The 17239-nt window shown below is 38.0% G+C and overlaps 1 protein-coding gene across 1 annotated transcript in view; it reads left to right on the forward strand.

Annotated features, from left to right (window-relative positions):
* Nucleotides 1–17239, forward strand: part of LOC139116194 (transient receptor potential-gamma protein-like) — a 46244-nt gene that overhangs the window by 21147 nt on the left and 7858 nt on the right. The window contains exons 6-8 of the mRNA XM_070678752.1: nt 13117–13835; nt 14762–14960; nt 15427–15600. Coding sequence (XP_070534853.1) covers nt 13117–13835; nt 14762–14960; nt 15427–15600 — 1092 coding nt within the window. The remainder of the gene's footprint in view (nt 1–13116; nt 13836–14761; nt 14961–15426; nt 15601–17239) is intronic.

Here is a 17239-nt window from a genome sequence, read left to right on the forward strand (position 1 = left end):
AATGTTACTTTTTCCCTAATTCCTATTAAAGAACTATTGATTGATGTAAAAATTGATAATAAGGGTTTTTCTGGTTAGCACACCAAAACAAATCACACTCATTTTAATATGAGATATTTCCATGGCAACCATTCAGGAGTAAAGATTACCATTTTTTCAAAGATTCCATCTAAATTCCAGGAATCAACAGAATGTGTTATATCAAATAGATATTTTGGGTTAGAAAGACCAAATATTAAGTTTAAAAATCCAGTAACCAACAGAAATATTTACCAAAGGGTTATTACGGGTTAGAAAGACAAAATATGATATCCATTTTTACGGCCCTGTGTTTCCATAGTAACCTATTTGCGTTTTAAAATTTCAATTTTTTTCCTAAGTCCATTAAAAGTAATCCGAGTTACTATGCGAATGCTCTCCTAAGTGTATTTATAACAGCATGAACTCCATGTTCATTTTGTTTTATGTTGCCATAGTAACAGTTCGGTAACCACAGTTTTTTATTTAAAACCATAGACCCTCGGAAGGGTCTATGTTAAAACATAATTCACTGTTTTTTTATTTATTTTATGGATTCTTAAGTAACAACTTTAACATTTGATCTATAATAATAATAATAATTGTAATTTCTTTGCCTTCATTCTAGAAACAATCAATAAAGATAATGTATATTGGGGCCATTTTAGTCAAAATTATGTTTTCCGTTTATTTTAGTGTGTTAAAATTAATTTTACATAGACCAGAAATAACTTTTCAAGCATTTTTAATTGTGTTTCATGCACTCATCCCAAATAAATGTTATATAGTATATTACTAACTTATTATACATTTATCGAATTAAGTTTATGCCTTCAAATTAATTTTATGTCCTGAAGTTAATTCTGCTAGTATCCGAACCCAATCTTCCTTATCACCCAATGTACCATTATATTTATCAAAAGCAGTAACAGTAGCGCACAGTTTTTTTTTTTTGTTTTATTTAAAACATAAATCACTAGTACTCATTTATTTTATGGATTTATAATTAACGACGTATAATAATGTTCATTTTATAAAAATTTATTTTGATTTCTTTGCCTCATTCCAGGAATAATAATAATGAAGACAAATTATATATTTCTGATTGTTTAACTAAAGTAAAATTATGGCCATTTAGTGGTGCATTATTCTTTATGTCACCTGGCGTGACCCCATGAACTCATGATTCTAATGATTAGCTAGATCTCCCCTTTCCATGGTAGCAATGGCTAAATTTGAACATGATCCCTGTATACCTTTAAACATTTTCTAAACCCAGCGGGCCGAGACGAGGGGGAATATTACAAGTTAAATGTTTCATGTTTAATATTGCCCAGGGCTCGAAATTAACTTTTTTTCCCTGGTAGTCCACTTGGGCAACCATATTCTGAAGTTGGTAGCCCAGTGACACTGGCTGGTAGCCCATGCATATTTTAGATCAGGGGTATCTTTTTTCGTTAACCAGACAAGAAAGTGCTATTTTACAAGGTTCTGCCCATGAAGTGAATTTTCTAGTCTTTTGATGTGCTTGCACACGTTTAATGCCCGAGGAAACAGGTGTAATGGACGACAGTACGACTCACAAGTTTTGTGACCTATAAACAAGCCGTTTCACTCTCACAGTTGTATGCAAATTTTAAAAGTCGCCATGACAACATGACAACAAAATGGCCTTTTCAGCACTGAGACATACTGTAGCAGGGCTAAAAATAGACCATGGCCCTTCTGTTGGAAGGAGGCATAATTGCCGTGTCATTTAGATTGATACATTATTATCAAAATGCAACGAGAATGCGTTTTTATTGGCCATCGTTTCCTGTGCCTGTCATTCAAGTAAGTCAGTTCAGATATGGAAACTTTGTTGCAAAGTTCCACCGCACGGTCGGTCGTCTCCAGAACAAAGTCATACTATGGAAAATTTCTATACCCAGCTGGGTTTGACTGCATTTATTTAGCTCGCCCCAAAGTGACGGACGCATCTTTCAACCTTTCAGCTTGGTGGAAAACGCATTTATTGATTCGCCAAAGGCATGTTGACTCGCTTATTTTTGCACAAGTGCTGCATGGACATAGGAAATATTTGTTGAATACTCACTGTTTTAGTGAATCCGCCATGATGAGAGTTCTCAAATTAAAAAATGTTGCCGAGCTCGAATACAAATGTCTTCAACGTCATTGTTATACAAGAGTTAGCATTCCAAAGTCTGTCACCCTGATTTTTTTTCAAAGTTTGGAGAAGGCCGGCATTTCCATCTGAATAATTGAACGACGTGAAACGCAAAATTCCATCGCATATTATATGGCAATATGTACAGTAGAAATACTGTATACCGCATACCGTCGCTCCAGGTACGTATAAGCTTATACTCCACAAAATGGCCACAGGCGGCGTGAACTTTCTGAAAGGATTTCCTAAACGTCCTACTTGTTACCTTAGGGACTCACTTGTGATGTCCTGAAAAATATTCTCTGCCGTAATTCCAGTTTCTGTCAACATGCAAAGCTCAACGACGAAAATTTAGCACTAGACGTAGTGTACAGACTATACATTCACGCGCAGGCGAGCTCAATTGCGCACGCTCATATTGGCAGACTACACTGGCAAACAAGTGCGCATGTGTGAAGGTATATTTGCAGCAAATACACTGGCACAGACTTTCCACAGCCGCTGTGCCTTGTTTTGTGCGCGCCCATGACTGCCATGATGGGCCTGCATTCGAACACCTCTTTTTCAGAATTCCCAAAGCTTCAATGAACTGTTATTAGATTTCTATATAATACTTATAGCCCCTAAACTTGTAGTAATAATAATAATAATAATAACAAGGCAGTATTGCTGAAGGCAATGAGTACTTGGGCCGTGATAGAGTAATTTTGAGGACAATATATACTACTATTCAAATATGGTCTTGAATTTCCTCCTGTCAATTAGGCATTTGATTAACTGGTTATTAAACGAAACAATGGCATGACAAAGGCAAAATATGTCTAGCAACTTTTGTGGAGTTTTAGGCAGAGGTTCTATATTTATAGTGGAAATTGCTTAAACTCCTTAAATATTCAAATTACAGCAAATTTCTTTTGTTCTCGATGGTAGATGTCTAATAAAGATTAGTATGTGCACAAATAACATGGTGTTTGTTTAACTATATTTTGGTGGAGATTTCAGAATCCGATCGTGACCACCCCCTCACAAAGTCTAATGGTGCGTCCCTAAGTGAATTGTTCTGGCATTTTATTAGAGTCAGTTAAAGGGCCCTGAGAGGTAACTGCAAAAGTTAACCAACCCCAAGTTACCATTTAATTTTCGCAGATATTCATTGCTATCTATAAATTTTGCTTATGGCAGAATAGGCGAAACAAAGAAAAGATTTTTGGTAATTCTGCCATTTTCCAAAGCTTGCCATACTATTTGAAAAATGATATAAATGGAGGGGATTCCTGTCCCATCCTGAAATAGGTTGCACCATGTTGTATTTGTAAAGATGGAAAGATTGCACGTGCACCATTTTTGGTGTTTATCATAATTGTATGGCAGTACTGTGGCCATATTCGGGAAGAGAACTGGTTGCCTTACAGAAATCTATCCTTGTACTGCTTGTAGTTCAACTCAATGCATAATTATACTTGAATAAACATCGCAGAGTCAGAACATTTCCATGAACTAACTTTAATATAATAATAAAATCAAAAAATATTCTCAAAAGTTGTGCAAAATTTGCATCAACTTAATGAGTGTTTGATATAATCTTCTAATCTATGAACTGCTAGACAAACTTTTTAACTGTTAATCAAGTGTCAAACATAGCACCAGAAATCGAAGCACAATCTGGAAACCTTTTTGAAAATAACACAACTTGCGAGTTTTTTCCTGAGGTAACATTAAAAACACAACTGAATTAAGTTAAACTATATTATCAAACAACATGTGCAATTATTACACGTAACTCTCTTGACAATTGGGTTTGGAAAAAATACAAGATTTATCCACTAAACGAGTGGTAACCTACATATGAAACTATTGAACACGTTTATCAAACATTCATTGTCTATACAAGTTGAATAGTTGTTTGAATGGAAATTGTCAGTGAAACATGGTTAATTTGCCATTCTATATTAACAATGACAGGAAGTGAAAAACACAACATAATTGGCTTTTAAGGTTATTTTTATGACAATTAGCAAAATGTCACCACAACAGATTACACTGCATTTTTACAATTGGTAGACTTGCTTTGTTTAACACTGCAGGATTACCGATTAATATACTGTCAAGAAAATGGCCGAGTTAGCGCTAATTTGGTGTATCCAGATGCAGATTCTGAAGTGATTGCATGCATACATGCAAGCTGTTGTAAAACGATTCATTGACAATGACATAGTCCCCACTTGTAATAGGAGTTAGTCTTGATGAGGCAGGGAAATGTGGTCATTAAGAAGTATCACTGAAGTGTACATGTTGAGATCTATGGGCACGTAGGTCTATGTTGTTGTTCCAAATTTGAAACATCAGGCATGTCTAAGTTCTGGTTCTAAATCGGGAAAAAAGATCAGACCTCTAGCTGTATTGGCCAGCCAAGAAATACATATGTGCATAATAAATGAGGTACAAGATGTGACATCTTAGGGTCTAATACCTTATCAAAATTGAAGGGTATAGAACTTGTGGTTACTGAGTTATGCACATATGTGTATAATCAAGGTCAAAGGTCATCAAAACTAGACAAAATGCTTGATATGCGTTTAGCATATTTATGTATATTGACGTATATGGAACACAATACTAATTGCATATGCAGCGTATTTATTTTTGTATATGGAACATTCCAATACGTTGATATGCGTATCGTATTTCTATGAAGATCATGAGTATACGTAATGCAGATCTTTGCACACTAAGTGTACACTGTAGTTTTGCATTTTATTAGCATACGTACTGTATACTCAATGTATTTAACACATGTACAGAATCAGTATTTGTGTATATATTGTTGTATATCAAGCATTTTGCCAAGTGCAAGGTCACGTGACATTTTGAAAAAACATTGTATTGCTAATCAATCCCTATATGCCAAAAATCAGACCTCTAGCTCTATTCGCTTGCCCAGAATTAGATATGTGCATAATTAATGAGGTAAAGCGTGTGTTGGCATAAGGTCTCCCATCCTACTAAATATAAAGAACATAGCACTGGTGGTTACTTATTCATTGGCATAAACGTATATTTAAGGTAAAAGGTCATCGGGGTCACATGACATTTTGTCAAAAAATTTCTACCCTATAGTTATCCCTATATACCAAAAACCGGACATCCAGCTCTATTGGCTTGCTCAGAATTAGATATGCGCATAATTAATGAGGTACAATATGTGGTGTCATAAGGTGTCCCATCATACCAAATATGAAGGATGTAGCACTTGTGGTTACTGAGTTATGGACAAATATATATATATATTTGAGGTCAAAGGTCATTGAGGTCACGTGACATTTTGTCATAATAATTGTATTGCTAAGTTATTCCTATATACCAAAAATCAGACCTCTAGCTCTATTGGCTCGCTCAAAATAAGATATGCGCATAATTAATGAGGTACAATATATGGTGTCATAAGGTGTCCTATCATTCCAAATATGAAGGGTGTAGCACTTGTGGTTACTGAGTTATGGACAAATATGTATATTTGAGGTCAAAGGTCATTGAGGTCACGTGACGTTTTGTCAAACAAATTATATTGTTAACTTATCCCTATACACCAAAAATCAGACCTCTAGCTCTATTGGCTCGCTCAAAATTAGATATGCGCATAATTAATGGGGTACAATATGTGGCGTCATAAGGTGTCCAATCATACCAAATATGAAAGGTTTAGCACTTGTGGTTACTGAGTTATGGACAATAATGTATATTTGAGGTCAAGGTCACCAAGGTCACATGATATTTTGTCAAAATGTCTGAGATATCTGCATGAACCGATGGACTCACTGATGGACTCACGGACGGATATGACCCAATCTATAAGCCCCCTGGACTTTATCCGTGGGGACAAAAACTGTGTCACTGCATCCTTTAGGCAATATGAATACGATGAGAAACTAAATTTTTATTTTTCTTGGCCTTATACATGGGAGTCTATGGAGAACTGCCTTATACATGGGAGTCTATGGAGGTGTAAACTAAAAGTCCTCTAACACGGCCAAATTCGATCGCATTGTGAAACAAATCGACGTGCATCTGTATGGGGTTGGGTACTATTCTTGTGCAAAGTTTGAAAGAAATTGACCAGGGCATGTCTAAGATATCTGCGTGAACGGACGGACGGACGGACTGACATGACCAAACCTATAACTCCCCCAGGACTTCGTCCGTGGGCACTAAAAACAACGCAACAGTTATTACAGCTACACCGGCGGTATGTTCATATCCAGAGCCCCGTACGGTCTGCCGCCGTCGCTTGAAAACAATCTCATAAACCTGGCCATATGGGCAACTGTGTATGGGCAGCTGGATGCTTGACTTCCCGGAGAAGGCGAGCTGTCACGTTCAAGCTCAGGATTATTTGTCGATCAAATTTCAGTAAATTTACCTTACCTAGATGAAATTTTGTCTATAGGCTGAAATTTCGCCGAAGTTTGACAAAATTACATCGATTTTTCAGGTTCATATCCGACATTTTTGAGTTTTGAGTGCAGACAGAAATAAGTTTTGAGGCAACATGGCTGCGACCCCATGTTGACCCCTAGCCCTGCGTATATGTGCTACAGCTAACACACAGCATCGTACGCAGGGCTAGCGAGAGAGTTGCCGACATCGACGGTTATTTATGAGAAGTGAATAAAGACTGTCATTTTTGGAAGCGATCGAGTAGCTGAGGTAGGCTGGGATACGACTTGGGCCCAAGAACGCTGAATTTCGGCAGTAATTTGGCTTTTTACGTCAAGTCCCAAAATGGATTTGAAGTCACCGACCGTGCGTACGGGTATTTGCGGGGCTGTGGTGAGCGGGGCGATTAGCTGTAGGGGAACACACAGCATCGTATGCAGGGCTAGTTGAGCCCAAATGAAAATCTGTTCACAATCAAATCTTCCTATATTTTTTTTTCAGAATTTTCGACAAAATCATTGCTTCTTAAATCTTTTGTAAAATATAAAATACTAAAATAAAAATGCGATGTGCCATGTCTCCAGATTTCTAAAATATCGTTCGTTGACCGTTCGACGGAATACTCATTTCGCAAACTTGTGACGCAGTTGAAATTCAATACTGACCGCCAAATAATCTTAATGAGACGAGATCATTCTAGACATCCTCCAAATTATCCAACCATTCGCGTTAGAGTTCAGCTCGCTTAGAGTATCATAACATTCTTCGGCCTTTGTTTAGATCGACCCTAATCTCTCCCATTTTGGAAATAAATACACAAGCTACCTTGACAAAACTTCGTGCACCATCCAGGACCAAACGCACTACAAATCTGTCTTGACGTCATCATCTCCTTACATGGTAATCGGCATACCGTATTTTTTAGCAAAGGAGACACAGAATACGTCGGAGTATTCAGTTTCAAAACGTATTACATTGTGTGATGATGTCAAAAAAAGGTAATGTTACTGCAGTGGTATAAATTACAAAACACAAAAGTTCAAATCAGTTTATTTTGGACTGGCTTTACCCAACATTTCATATTGTTTCTTATGCCAGATTTGACCACGTGCTTACTGGCGACCCCTTTACATGCAAATTTTGTGTCAAATGGTGTGTTCTCCTGGAAAAACAAACGTACGATTTCTAAATGAAGGAGGCGAAATTTGCCCTCAAAGCTCGAAACCACCCCTTTAATGGGGTGTACTTAGCTATTTTGAACGAGCTTCTCGAATCTGCAGCTCTATTTCGAAATGATGGTCTGGTTTTCTCAGCTCAAGGATAAGTGTTCTCCATCGCTGTGGGCATTAGTATTCTAAACTGGGGGTACAGTTTCCAGTCGTAATGTTTTTCATTGTGTCCGGGATATAAAACCTTTCCTTTTTACACTTTTACTTTGATTAACACTAGTCCACATCTTGTCAGCGATTAAACATGTTTCAAGTTTAAATGTTAAATTCTGGTCTCGAGCCCTCTTGTTCGACCAAACTGAAATTACCCCTCCCACTTTGGCTCGTCCAGTGGGTGTAGCAAGGGTCGTGCCATCGCCTAGGAAATGGAGGGTGCATTAATTGTTGCATTTCGATGCACATTTTGATTATATTCAGAAGATTTTGTGGCAAAAACTCAGATAGAGAAGCATTAATATTCACATCTCACTTATTCAAGACTGGCTGAGAGCAGCACTTCCATTCAGTTAACATCATTACGCCATTTATTATGCCAAGAAAGATGAAGCCAAGACATTTTGCCCTCCCTGGTCTCAGCCAGAAATGGTTATACCTTACAGAGTTTTTTCCCACGGAATGAAAACAAATGTACTTGGGCTGAGGCCCAAGTACAATAATAATAATAATAATAATAATAAGGCAGTATTGCTGAAGGCAATGAGTACTTGGGCCGTGATAGAGTAATTTTGAGGACAATATATACTACTATTCAAATATGGTCTTGAATTTCCTCCTGTCAATGAGGCATTTGATTAACTGGTTATTAAACGAAGCAATGGCATGACAACGGCAAAATATGTCTAGCAACTTTTGTGGAGTTTGAGGCAGGGGTTCTTTATTTATAGTGGGAATTGCTTAAACTCCTTAAATATTCAAATTACAGCAAATTTCTTTTGTTCTCGATGGTAGATGTCTAATATTTAGATGGGCATATTTAGATTTCTACCCTATAGTTATCCCTATATACCAAAAATCGGACATCCAGCTCTATTGGCTTGCTCAGAATTAGATATGCGCATAATTAATGAGGTACAATATGTGGTGTCATAAGGTGTCCCATCATACCATTTATGAAGGGTGTAGCACTTGTGGTTACTGAGTTGTGGACAAATATATATATTTGAGGTCAAAGGTCATCGAGGTCACGTGACATTTTGTCAAAATAATTGTATTGCTAAGTTATTCCTATATACCAAAAATCAGACCTCTAGCTCTATTGGCGCGCTCAAAATTATATATGCGCATAATTAATGAGGTACAATGTGTGGTGTCATAAGGTGTCTTATCATACCAAATATGAAGGATGTAGCACTTGTGGTTACTGAGTTGTGGACAAATATATATATTTGAGGTCAAAGGTCATTGAGGTCACGTCACATTTTGTCATAATAATTGTATTGCTAAGTTATTCCTATATACCAAAAATCAGACCTCTAGCTCTATTGGCTCGCTCAAAATAAGATATCCACATAATTAATGAGGTACAATATGTGGTGTCATAAGGTGTCCTTTCATACCAAATATGAAGGGTGTAGCATTGTGGTTACTGAGTTGTGGACAAATATGTATATTTGAGGTCAAAGGTCATTGAGGTCACGTGAAGTTTTGTCAAACAAATTATATTGTTAACTTATCCCTATATACTAGTACCAGAAATCAGACCTCTTGCTCTATTGGCTCGCTCATAATTAGATATGCACATAATTAATGGAGTACAATATGTGGCGTCATAAGGTGTCCCATCATACCAAATATGAAAGGTTTAGCACTTGTGGTTACTGAGTTATGGACAATAATGTATATTTCAGGTCAAAGGTCACCAAGGTCACATGATATTTTGTCAAAATGTCTGAGATATCTGCGTGAACCGATGGACTCACTGATGGACTCACGGACGGATATGAGCCAATCTATAAGCCCCCTGGACTTTATCCGTGGGGACAAAAAAACTGTGTCACTGCATCCTTTAGGCAATATGAATACGATGAGAAACTAAATTTTTATTTTTCTTGGCATCATACATGCGAGTCTATGGAGAACTGCCTTATACATGGGAGTCTATGGAGGTGTAAACTAAAAAGTCCTCTAACACGGCCATATTTGATAGCATTGTGAAACAAATCGACGTGCATCTGTATGGGGTTGGGTACTAGGCGTGAACGGACGGACGGACGCACGGACATGACCAAACCTATAAGTCCCCTCGGACTTCGTCCGTGGTGATTAAAAACAACGCAACAGTTATTACAGCTACACCGGCGGTAGGTTCATATCCAGAGCCCCGTACGGTCTGCCGCCGTCGCTTGAAAACAATCTCATGCACCCGGCCATATGGGCAGCTGGCCGGATGCATGACTTCCCGGAGAAGGCGAGCTGTCAGGTTCAAGCTCATGATTATTTGTCGATCAAATTTCAATAAATTTACCTTACCTAGATGAAATTTTGTCTATAGGCTGAAATTTCGCCGAAGTTTGACAAAATTACATCGATTTTTCAGGTTCATATGCGACATTTTTGAGTTTTGAGTGCAGACAGAAATAAGTTTTGAGGCAACATGGCTGCGACCCCATGTTGACCCCTAGCCCTGCGTATATGTGCTACAGCTAACACACAGCATCGTACGCAGGGCTAGCGAGAGAGTTGCCGACATCGACGGTTATTTATGAGAAGTGAATAAAAGACTGTCATTTTTGGAAGCGATCGAGTAGCTGAGGTAGGCTGGGATACGACTTGGGCCCAAGAACGCTGAATTTCGGCAGTAATTTGGCTTTTTACGTCAAGTCCCAAAATGGATTTGAAGTCACCGACCGTGCGTACGGGTATTTGCGGGGCTGTGGTGAGCGGGGCGATTAGCTGTAGGGGAACACACAGCATCGTATGCAGGGCTAGTTGAGCCCAAATGAAAACTGTTCACAATCAAATCTTCCTATATTTTTTTTCAGAATTTTCGACAAAATCATTGCTTCTTAAATCTTTTGTAAAATATAAAATACTAAAATAAAAATGCGATGTGCCATGTCTCCAGATTTCTAAAATATCGTTCGTTGACCGTTCGACGGAATACTCATTTCGCAAACTTGTGACGCAGTTGAAATTCAATACTGACCGCCAAATAATCTTAATGAGACGAGATCATTCTAGACATCCTCCAAATTATCCAACCATTCGCGTTAGAGTTCAGCTCGCTTAGAGTATCATAACATTTTTCGGCCTTCTTTTAGATCGACCCTAATATCTCCCATTTAGGAAATAAATACACAAGCTACCTCGACAAAACTTCGTGCACCATCCAAGACCAAACGCACTACAAATCTGTCTTGACGTCATCATCTCCTTACATGGTAATCGGCATACCGTATTTTTTAGCAAAGGGGACACAGAATACGTCGGAGTATTCAGTTTCAAAACGTATTACATTGTGTGATGTTGTCAAAAAAAAGTCATGTTACTGCAGTGGTATAAATTACAAAACACAAAAGTTCAAATCAGTTTATTTTGGACTGGCTTCACCCAACATTTCATATTGTTTCTTATGCCAGATTTGACCACGTGCTTACTGGCGACCCCTTTTCATGCAAATTTTGTGTCAAATGATGTGTTCCCCTGGAAAAACAAACGTACGATTTCTAAATGAAGGAGGCGAAATTTGCCCTCAAGACTCGAAACCACCCCTATGGGGTGTACCTAGCTATTTTTAACGAGCTTCTCGAATCTGCAGCTCTATTTCGAAATGATGGTCTGGTTTTCTCAGCTCAAGGATAAGTGTTCTCCATCGCTGTGGGCATTACTATTCTCAACCGGGGTACAGTTTCCAGTCGTAATGTTTTTCATTGTGTCCGGGATATAAAACCTTTCCTTTTCAAACTTTCTCTTTGATTAACACTAATCCACATCTTGTCAGTGATTAAACATGTTTCAAGTTGAAATGTTAAATTCTGGTCTCGAGCCCTCCTGTTCGACCAAACCGAAATTACCCCTCCCACTTTGGCTCGTCCAGTGGGTGTAGCAAGGGTCGTGCCATCGCCTAGGAAACGGAGGGTGCATTAATTGTTGCATTTCGATGCACATTTTGATTATATTCAGAAGATTTTGTGGCATAAACTCAGATAGAGAAGCATTGATATTCACATCTCACTTATTCAAGACTGGTTGAGAGCAGCACTTCCATTCAGTTAACATCATTACGCCATTTATTATGCCAAGAAAGATGAAGCCAAGACATTTTGCCCTCCCTGGTCTCAGCCAGAAATGGTTATACCTTACAGTTTTTTCCCACGGAATGAAAACAAATGTACTTGGGCTGAGGCCCAAGTACAATAATAAGTTATACTTTAAAGACCACTTGTCTCAGCGGTCTGTACATTACAGAAAATTACAGGTAGAAATAAAAAAATGGAAAATACTACAAAATAACACACTGAAAAGAGTGTAATTAAAACCAATCGATAAAAACAAGCAAGCTAGAAGCTAAAAAAAGAGTCAAACCTAAAACGGCAAAGAAAAGTATTTTAAAAATCTCACTAAAAATGATAAATCTAAAAAATGCAGATAGAAGTATATCCAAGTCAGCAGTAGCATTGACGAAAAATAACGGTTTTAAGACTTCTTAAAACGAAAGAATTTCTTCAACATGCAAATTTCGGGCGGCGAACTATCACGGACCGATCAGCTCCTCTATTCACCCAGCTTATCCTTCTAGATTTTTTAAATTTTCGAAATCTTTTCAAGTCTTGAGTTCGTTTAATTACGTTTGATTCGCCAACGGTCACCTCGCTGCAGGATAAAGTTCTCTAATTTGACTCTAATTCGGTTATTTACTGGGTCTTTTTTTGTTTTCTGTCGATTTTCGTTGATTTCTTAGGGTTTCCGTCCCATGTAACTATTCCAGCTTTGTGGTTTCTAATATATATATACGAAAAAGGCAAAGTATACTGTGCTTAATGCATTTCTGCAGGGCGGTAATACTGTAGCGGTAAATCGCTCCGCCATACAGGTATTGAGCACTGTTTTACACCGTGAAGAACTTTATAAGATATATATATATATATATATATATATATATATATATATATATATATATATATATATATATATATATATATATATATATATATATATATCGATAGATATAGACATATCTATAGATATATCGATAGATATATAAAACCGTACTTTCTGAGAGTAAACTTCCCCTACTTACACAGTTTAAACATCTTCATTTTCTAATAGGTAGTGATGTACTCGGCTCAACAGCATCATTCACAGCCCTTGAATGAGACCGCAAATGAAACGGCTCCTGGATTTGCAGTGAGCGGAAACAACTTGCTTCCTTTACCGGAAGTAGTTCATTCAAGCGCCGCCGATAATTCCACTTATGAATTTGAAAGCTCACTAGATTCCATTTATACACTAAGAGACATAAATGCTAAATTGGATGACATGTTCGAAAGGCAGGATGAAATGTACAATACTTTGGCTGAATTGATTGGAGAAAAGGAAGAAGATCAGACGCCCCCTGAAATTGAAAATGTTGAAACCAAATACAATTCTGATACAGATGTCACTGAAAGTCGAGTACGCAGAGCAACTAGATCTCGAGGGGCTGGTAAGACCAAAGGAAAATCAAGACAAAGAACACAAGGCACCTCTGTGATCGCAAATCTCGTCGCCACCCATCCATTACTCCTTGCTGAGGGCCTTCTTTCTCTGGCCAAAGTATTCAGCGTTCTGCGACTGGTTCGTGTGACGGTAGTCCACTTACACATTGGTCCAATGCAAATATCGTTTGCCAGGATGGGAGGAGATATTCTCAAGTTTAGCGCCATATTTTCTCTCATTTTACTTGCTTTTTCGGTCGGCATGAGTGAGCTGTACCATCTTTATACAGAAGACTATCAAAGTGACTGTAGAAGTAGGGATGAGTTGAGATGTAAGATACCATACAAAGAGTAAGTAAATCTGAAAATACAAGATATTAATGACTGTTTCCAAAGGTCCTATTAAAACATTAATTTTTATCTTCTTTGAGCGATCTCTCTCCGTGATTGTATAAATTGTTTGGTTTGATAGAATCTGCTCAGTTTCTGATTATAGTGATCAACCATAAGCTGACTGCGATGTCAATCTGACTTTCATTTTGCCGTTTACATCAATATGTACAATAATGGTTCGGAACGCTTGAAATATGGAACGCTTTTATGAAAGGGACTATATCAGTTTAATGTCAGAAGACTTGTCTTATTAAGATGGTGACCACTACCTATTTGACTTAATCGACTTACTGATTGATATATGGCGGGTGCAACATGTGGGGCAGGATGCGTTTACTATTTTCGAAACACCTGACATCACTTCTTGGTCTTTTGGCAAGAGGTCCATATATCTTTCTGTGATGAATTTGACTTTGTTGTGTGTACCGGTGCTTTACTTCTGTTCTGTGCTGTTTTGTGTCAATGTTTATAAGTAGTGTATTACGAATTTTGACCTAGCGTTATGGATTGATGCCAAAAGCTGCTCATGTTTTAAAGCTTAGGACAACCTAGATTCTAGATACCAACGTATCCCAGATGCACACTTGGGATTTTCAACTTAGCTTTTCATCCTGTGAACTTTGGAAGCACATCATCGAGATGTGTAACATTGGGAAATGGTTCTAAAGCTGCCTTGAACCACCGAGTGCCGTTAAGTTTGACCAACTTTTCAACCATAATGTAACTATATGTAGGTACGGTAACCATAGGTTCTGGATTCTCCTTCTGGTTTATGATGATATTTTTTGTAAAAGCGTTTGAAAGGAAAATTGTTTTCGTTGCCTGTTGCCTATAGTTAGCAAGTGCATTTGCTAACCTCGATTTTTATTGTTCGTTCCCCTCAGCTTGCAGACAGCACTTTCCACGCTCTTTTGGACATTATTTGGCATGACTGACCTGCGCAGTGTCGAGGTGACAGTAGCAAACCACTGGATAACAGAACTTGTTGGCTACTTTCTCTTCGCCGTCTATCACATCATTGCAATAGTGGCGCTGTTAAATATTCTGATAGCTATGATGAGTAACACGTACACCAGGATTGAGGTCAGTAATATCAACATTTTAGAACGTCATACCATGGGGTGCACACAGCGAGATGCATTTATGATAAAGTTTGAACGTACTGTTTGTGTATATAATGTGTCTAGATTTGATGTTTCAGTAAAGATTTTTTGACAGATTTTTTGTTTATTTGCATCTACACTTGTCTTGTCAGACGACTTTTCAAGATTTCAAATGCCAATCCCTGATATCTTTATTCCCATATCGTTTAGAGATCAATTATGTAGGGGACGACCGAGGTTACTCAATGATTAACCAATAAGTAACAGATGATCGCTGATCAAATGAAGCAATAACACCGGCATATATATCAAGCTTTGGGGAAATAATGGAATAATAGTTATATACACGTCAAATTTTTTGAAGAAGCACTCAGTAGCGAGTAATACATCATAATGAATTGCAGTGACAACCGCAATATGATCGTTCCGTATTTTGGTACATTTAGGAAGATGCCGACATTCAGTGGAAATTTTCCAGATCGAATCTGTGGATAAGTTACTATGAGGAAGATGCGTCGCTTTATCCTCCATTCAATCTTATTCCGACCATGACTGACTTTCGGTCATTCTATTTCCATTTGACGAAGTCATGTAAAGCGGAAGCTTTGGACGACAAACGGGTAATCTATCTATCTCTCTATCTATCTATCTATCTATCTATCTATCTATCTATCTGTCTGTCTGTCTGTCTGTATGTATGTATGTATGTCTCTGTCTAACACATCTCTTACTGTCAATATAAAGTTATAATACGTGTAACTTAAGTTCCATACAGGTCCACAATCATCAGACAGACAGTCAAAATTGAATAGAGGTGTCCACTATGAATGGCCGGGCCGTACTATTCTTCTTGAGAAGTTTAACAGATAACATTTGTTAAAGCGACATCGTGAGCTTTCAGTTCAATCAACTCTATCAAATAGTATTAGTATTGAACAATAATGACCCTAATGTATGCCAGGCAGCGAGGCAGTCACTAAGATTCCATATGGAAATACGGACGTTTCAAACCACCAATGATTCTCCAAATTTTGCAGGATATACTATCGATAATCGAGGCTGCATTATGGTGTCCAATCCATGCCAAAATTACTACTTTGATTTTACAACACAACATGCCATTCCGAATTCTATTTTACAATTCAACATGCTATTTCACAACACAACATGCCATTCCGAATTCTATTTTACAATTCAACATGCTATTTCACAACACAACATGCCATTCCGAATTCTATTTTACAATTCAACATGCTATTTCACAACACAACATGCCATTCCGAATTCTATTTTACAATTCAACATGCTGTTCTGAATTTCATTTGACAACACAACATGCTCTTCCGAATTCTATTTGACAACACATTATGCCATTCCAAATCCTATCTCACAACTCAACATGCTCATCCGAATTTCATTTGACAACACATCATGCCATTCCAAATCCTATTTCACAACTCAACATGCTCTTCCGAATTTCATTTGACAACACAACATGCCATTCCAAATCCTATTTCACAACTCAACATGCTCTTCCGAATTTCATTTGACAACACATCATGCCATTCCAAATCCTATTTCACAACCCAACATCCCATTCTAAACCTAGCTCTGCGGAGCAGGGCAGTGTTACTGGCTATCGAACAAGATTCAAAATGGCGGACGCGAAATGGTCCCCTCGCACAGAGAGAGAAATGCGAACTTTGCACAAGTCTAAAAACGCAGCTTAGCACATTGTGTATCTAAACAAGATGAGCGTGCTCGAAAAACTAGGATCGGTCACGATTTTAAATTAAAAATTGGCTGTTTTTGGAAAAGAAACTGCGCGCTGCAATCAGCAGTTTTGTCTTAGTATGGTGCACCGTGCGTGGGAGGCTTATCGTAAAAGACCGAGATTTACTATATGGCGTCTGATACGGATATGGTCCCATCGCATAGAGAGATGAAAGTGGGCTTTGTGTAAGTTCAAAAGCACAGCTTAGCTCATCGTGCATCTAGACAAGTTGAGCGTGCTCAAAATAGGAGATCGATCACGATTTTGGGTGAAAAAGAACGATTGTTTTCGGTGGAGAAACTGCGCGTTGCAACCAGTGGTTGGTTTTGCCTATGGCGGTCAGCAGGGCTGTGGTAGGAGGCCTTTAGCCGGCAAGGGGTGGACCATTGGGGAGTGGAAAATTTTCGAAAAAAAAATTCCCCACAAATTTCAATAAAAATAATCAGCCAAAGAAACTTGAGAAAAACAGATGACGCACTTAGGTA

The sequence above is a fragment of the Ptychodera flava genome, chromosome 17, assembly GCF_041260155.1.
Source record: "Ptychodera flava strain L36383 chromosome 17, AS_Pfla_20210202, whole genome shotgun sequence".
Lineage (NCBI taxonomy): Eukaryota > Metazoa > Hemichordata > Enteropneusta > Ptychoderidae > Ptychodera > Ptychodera flava.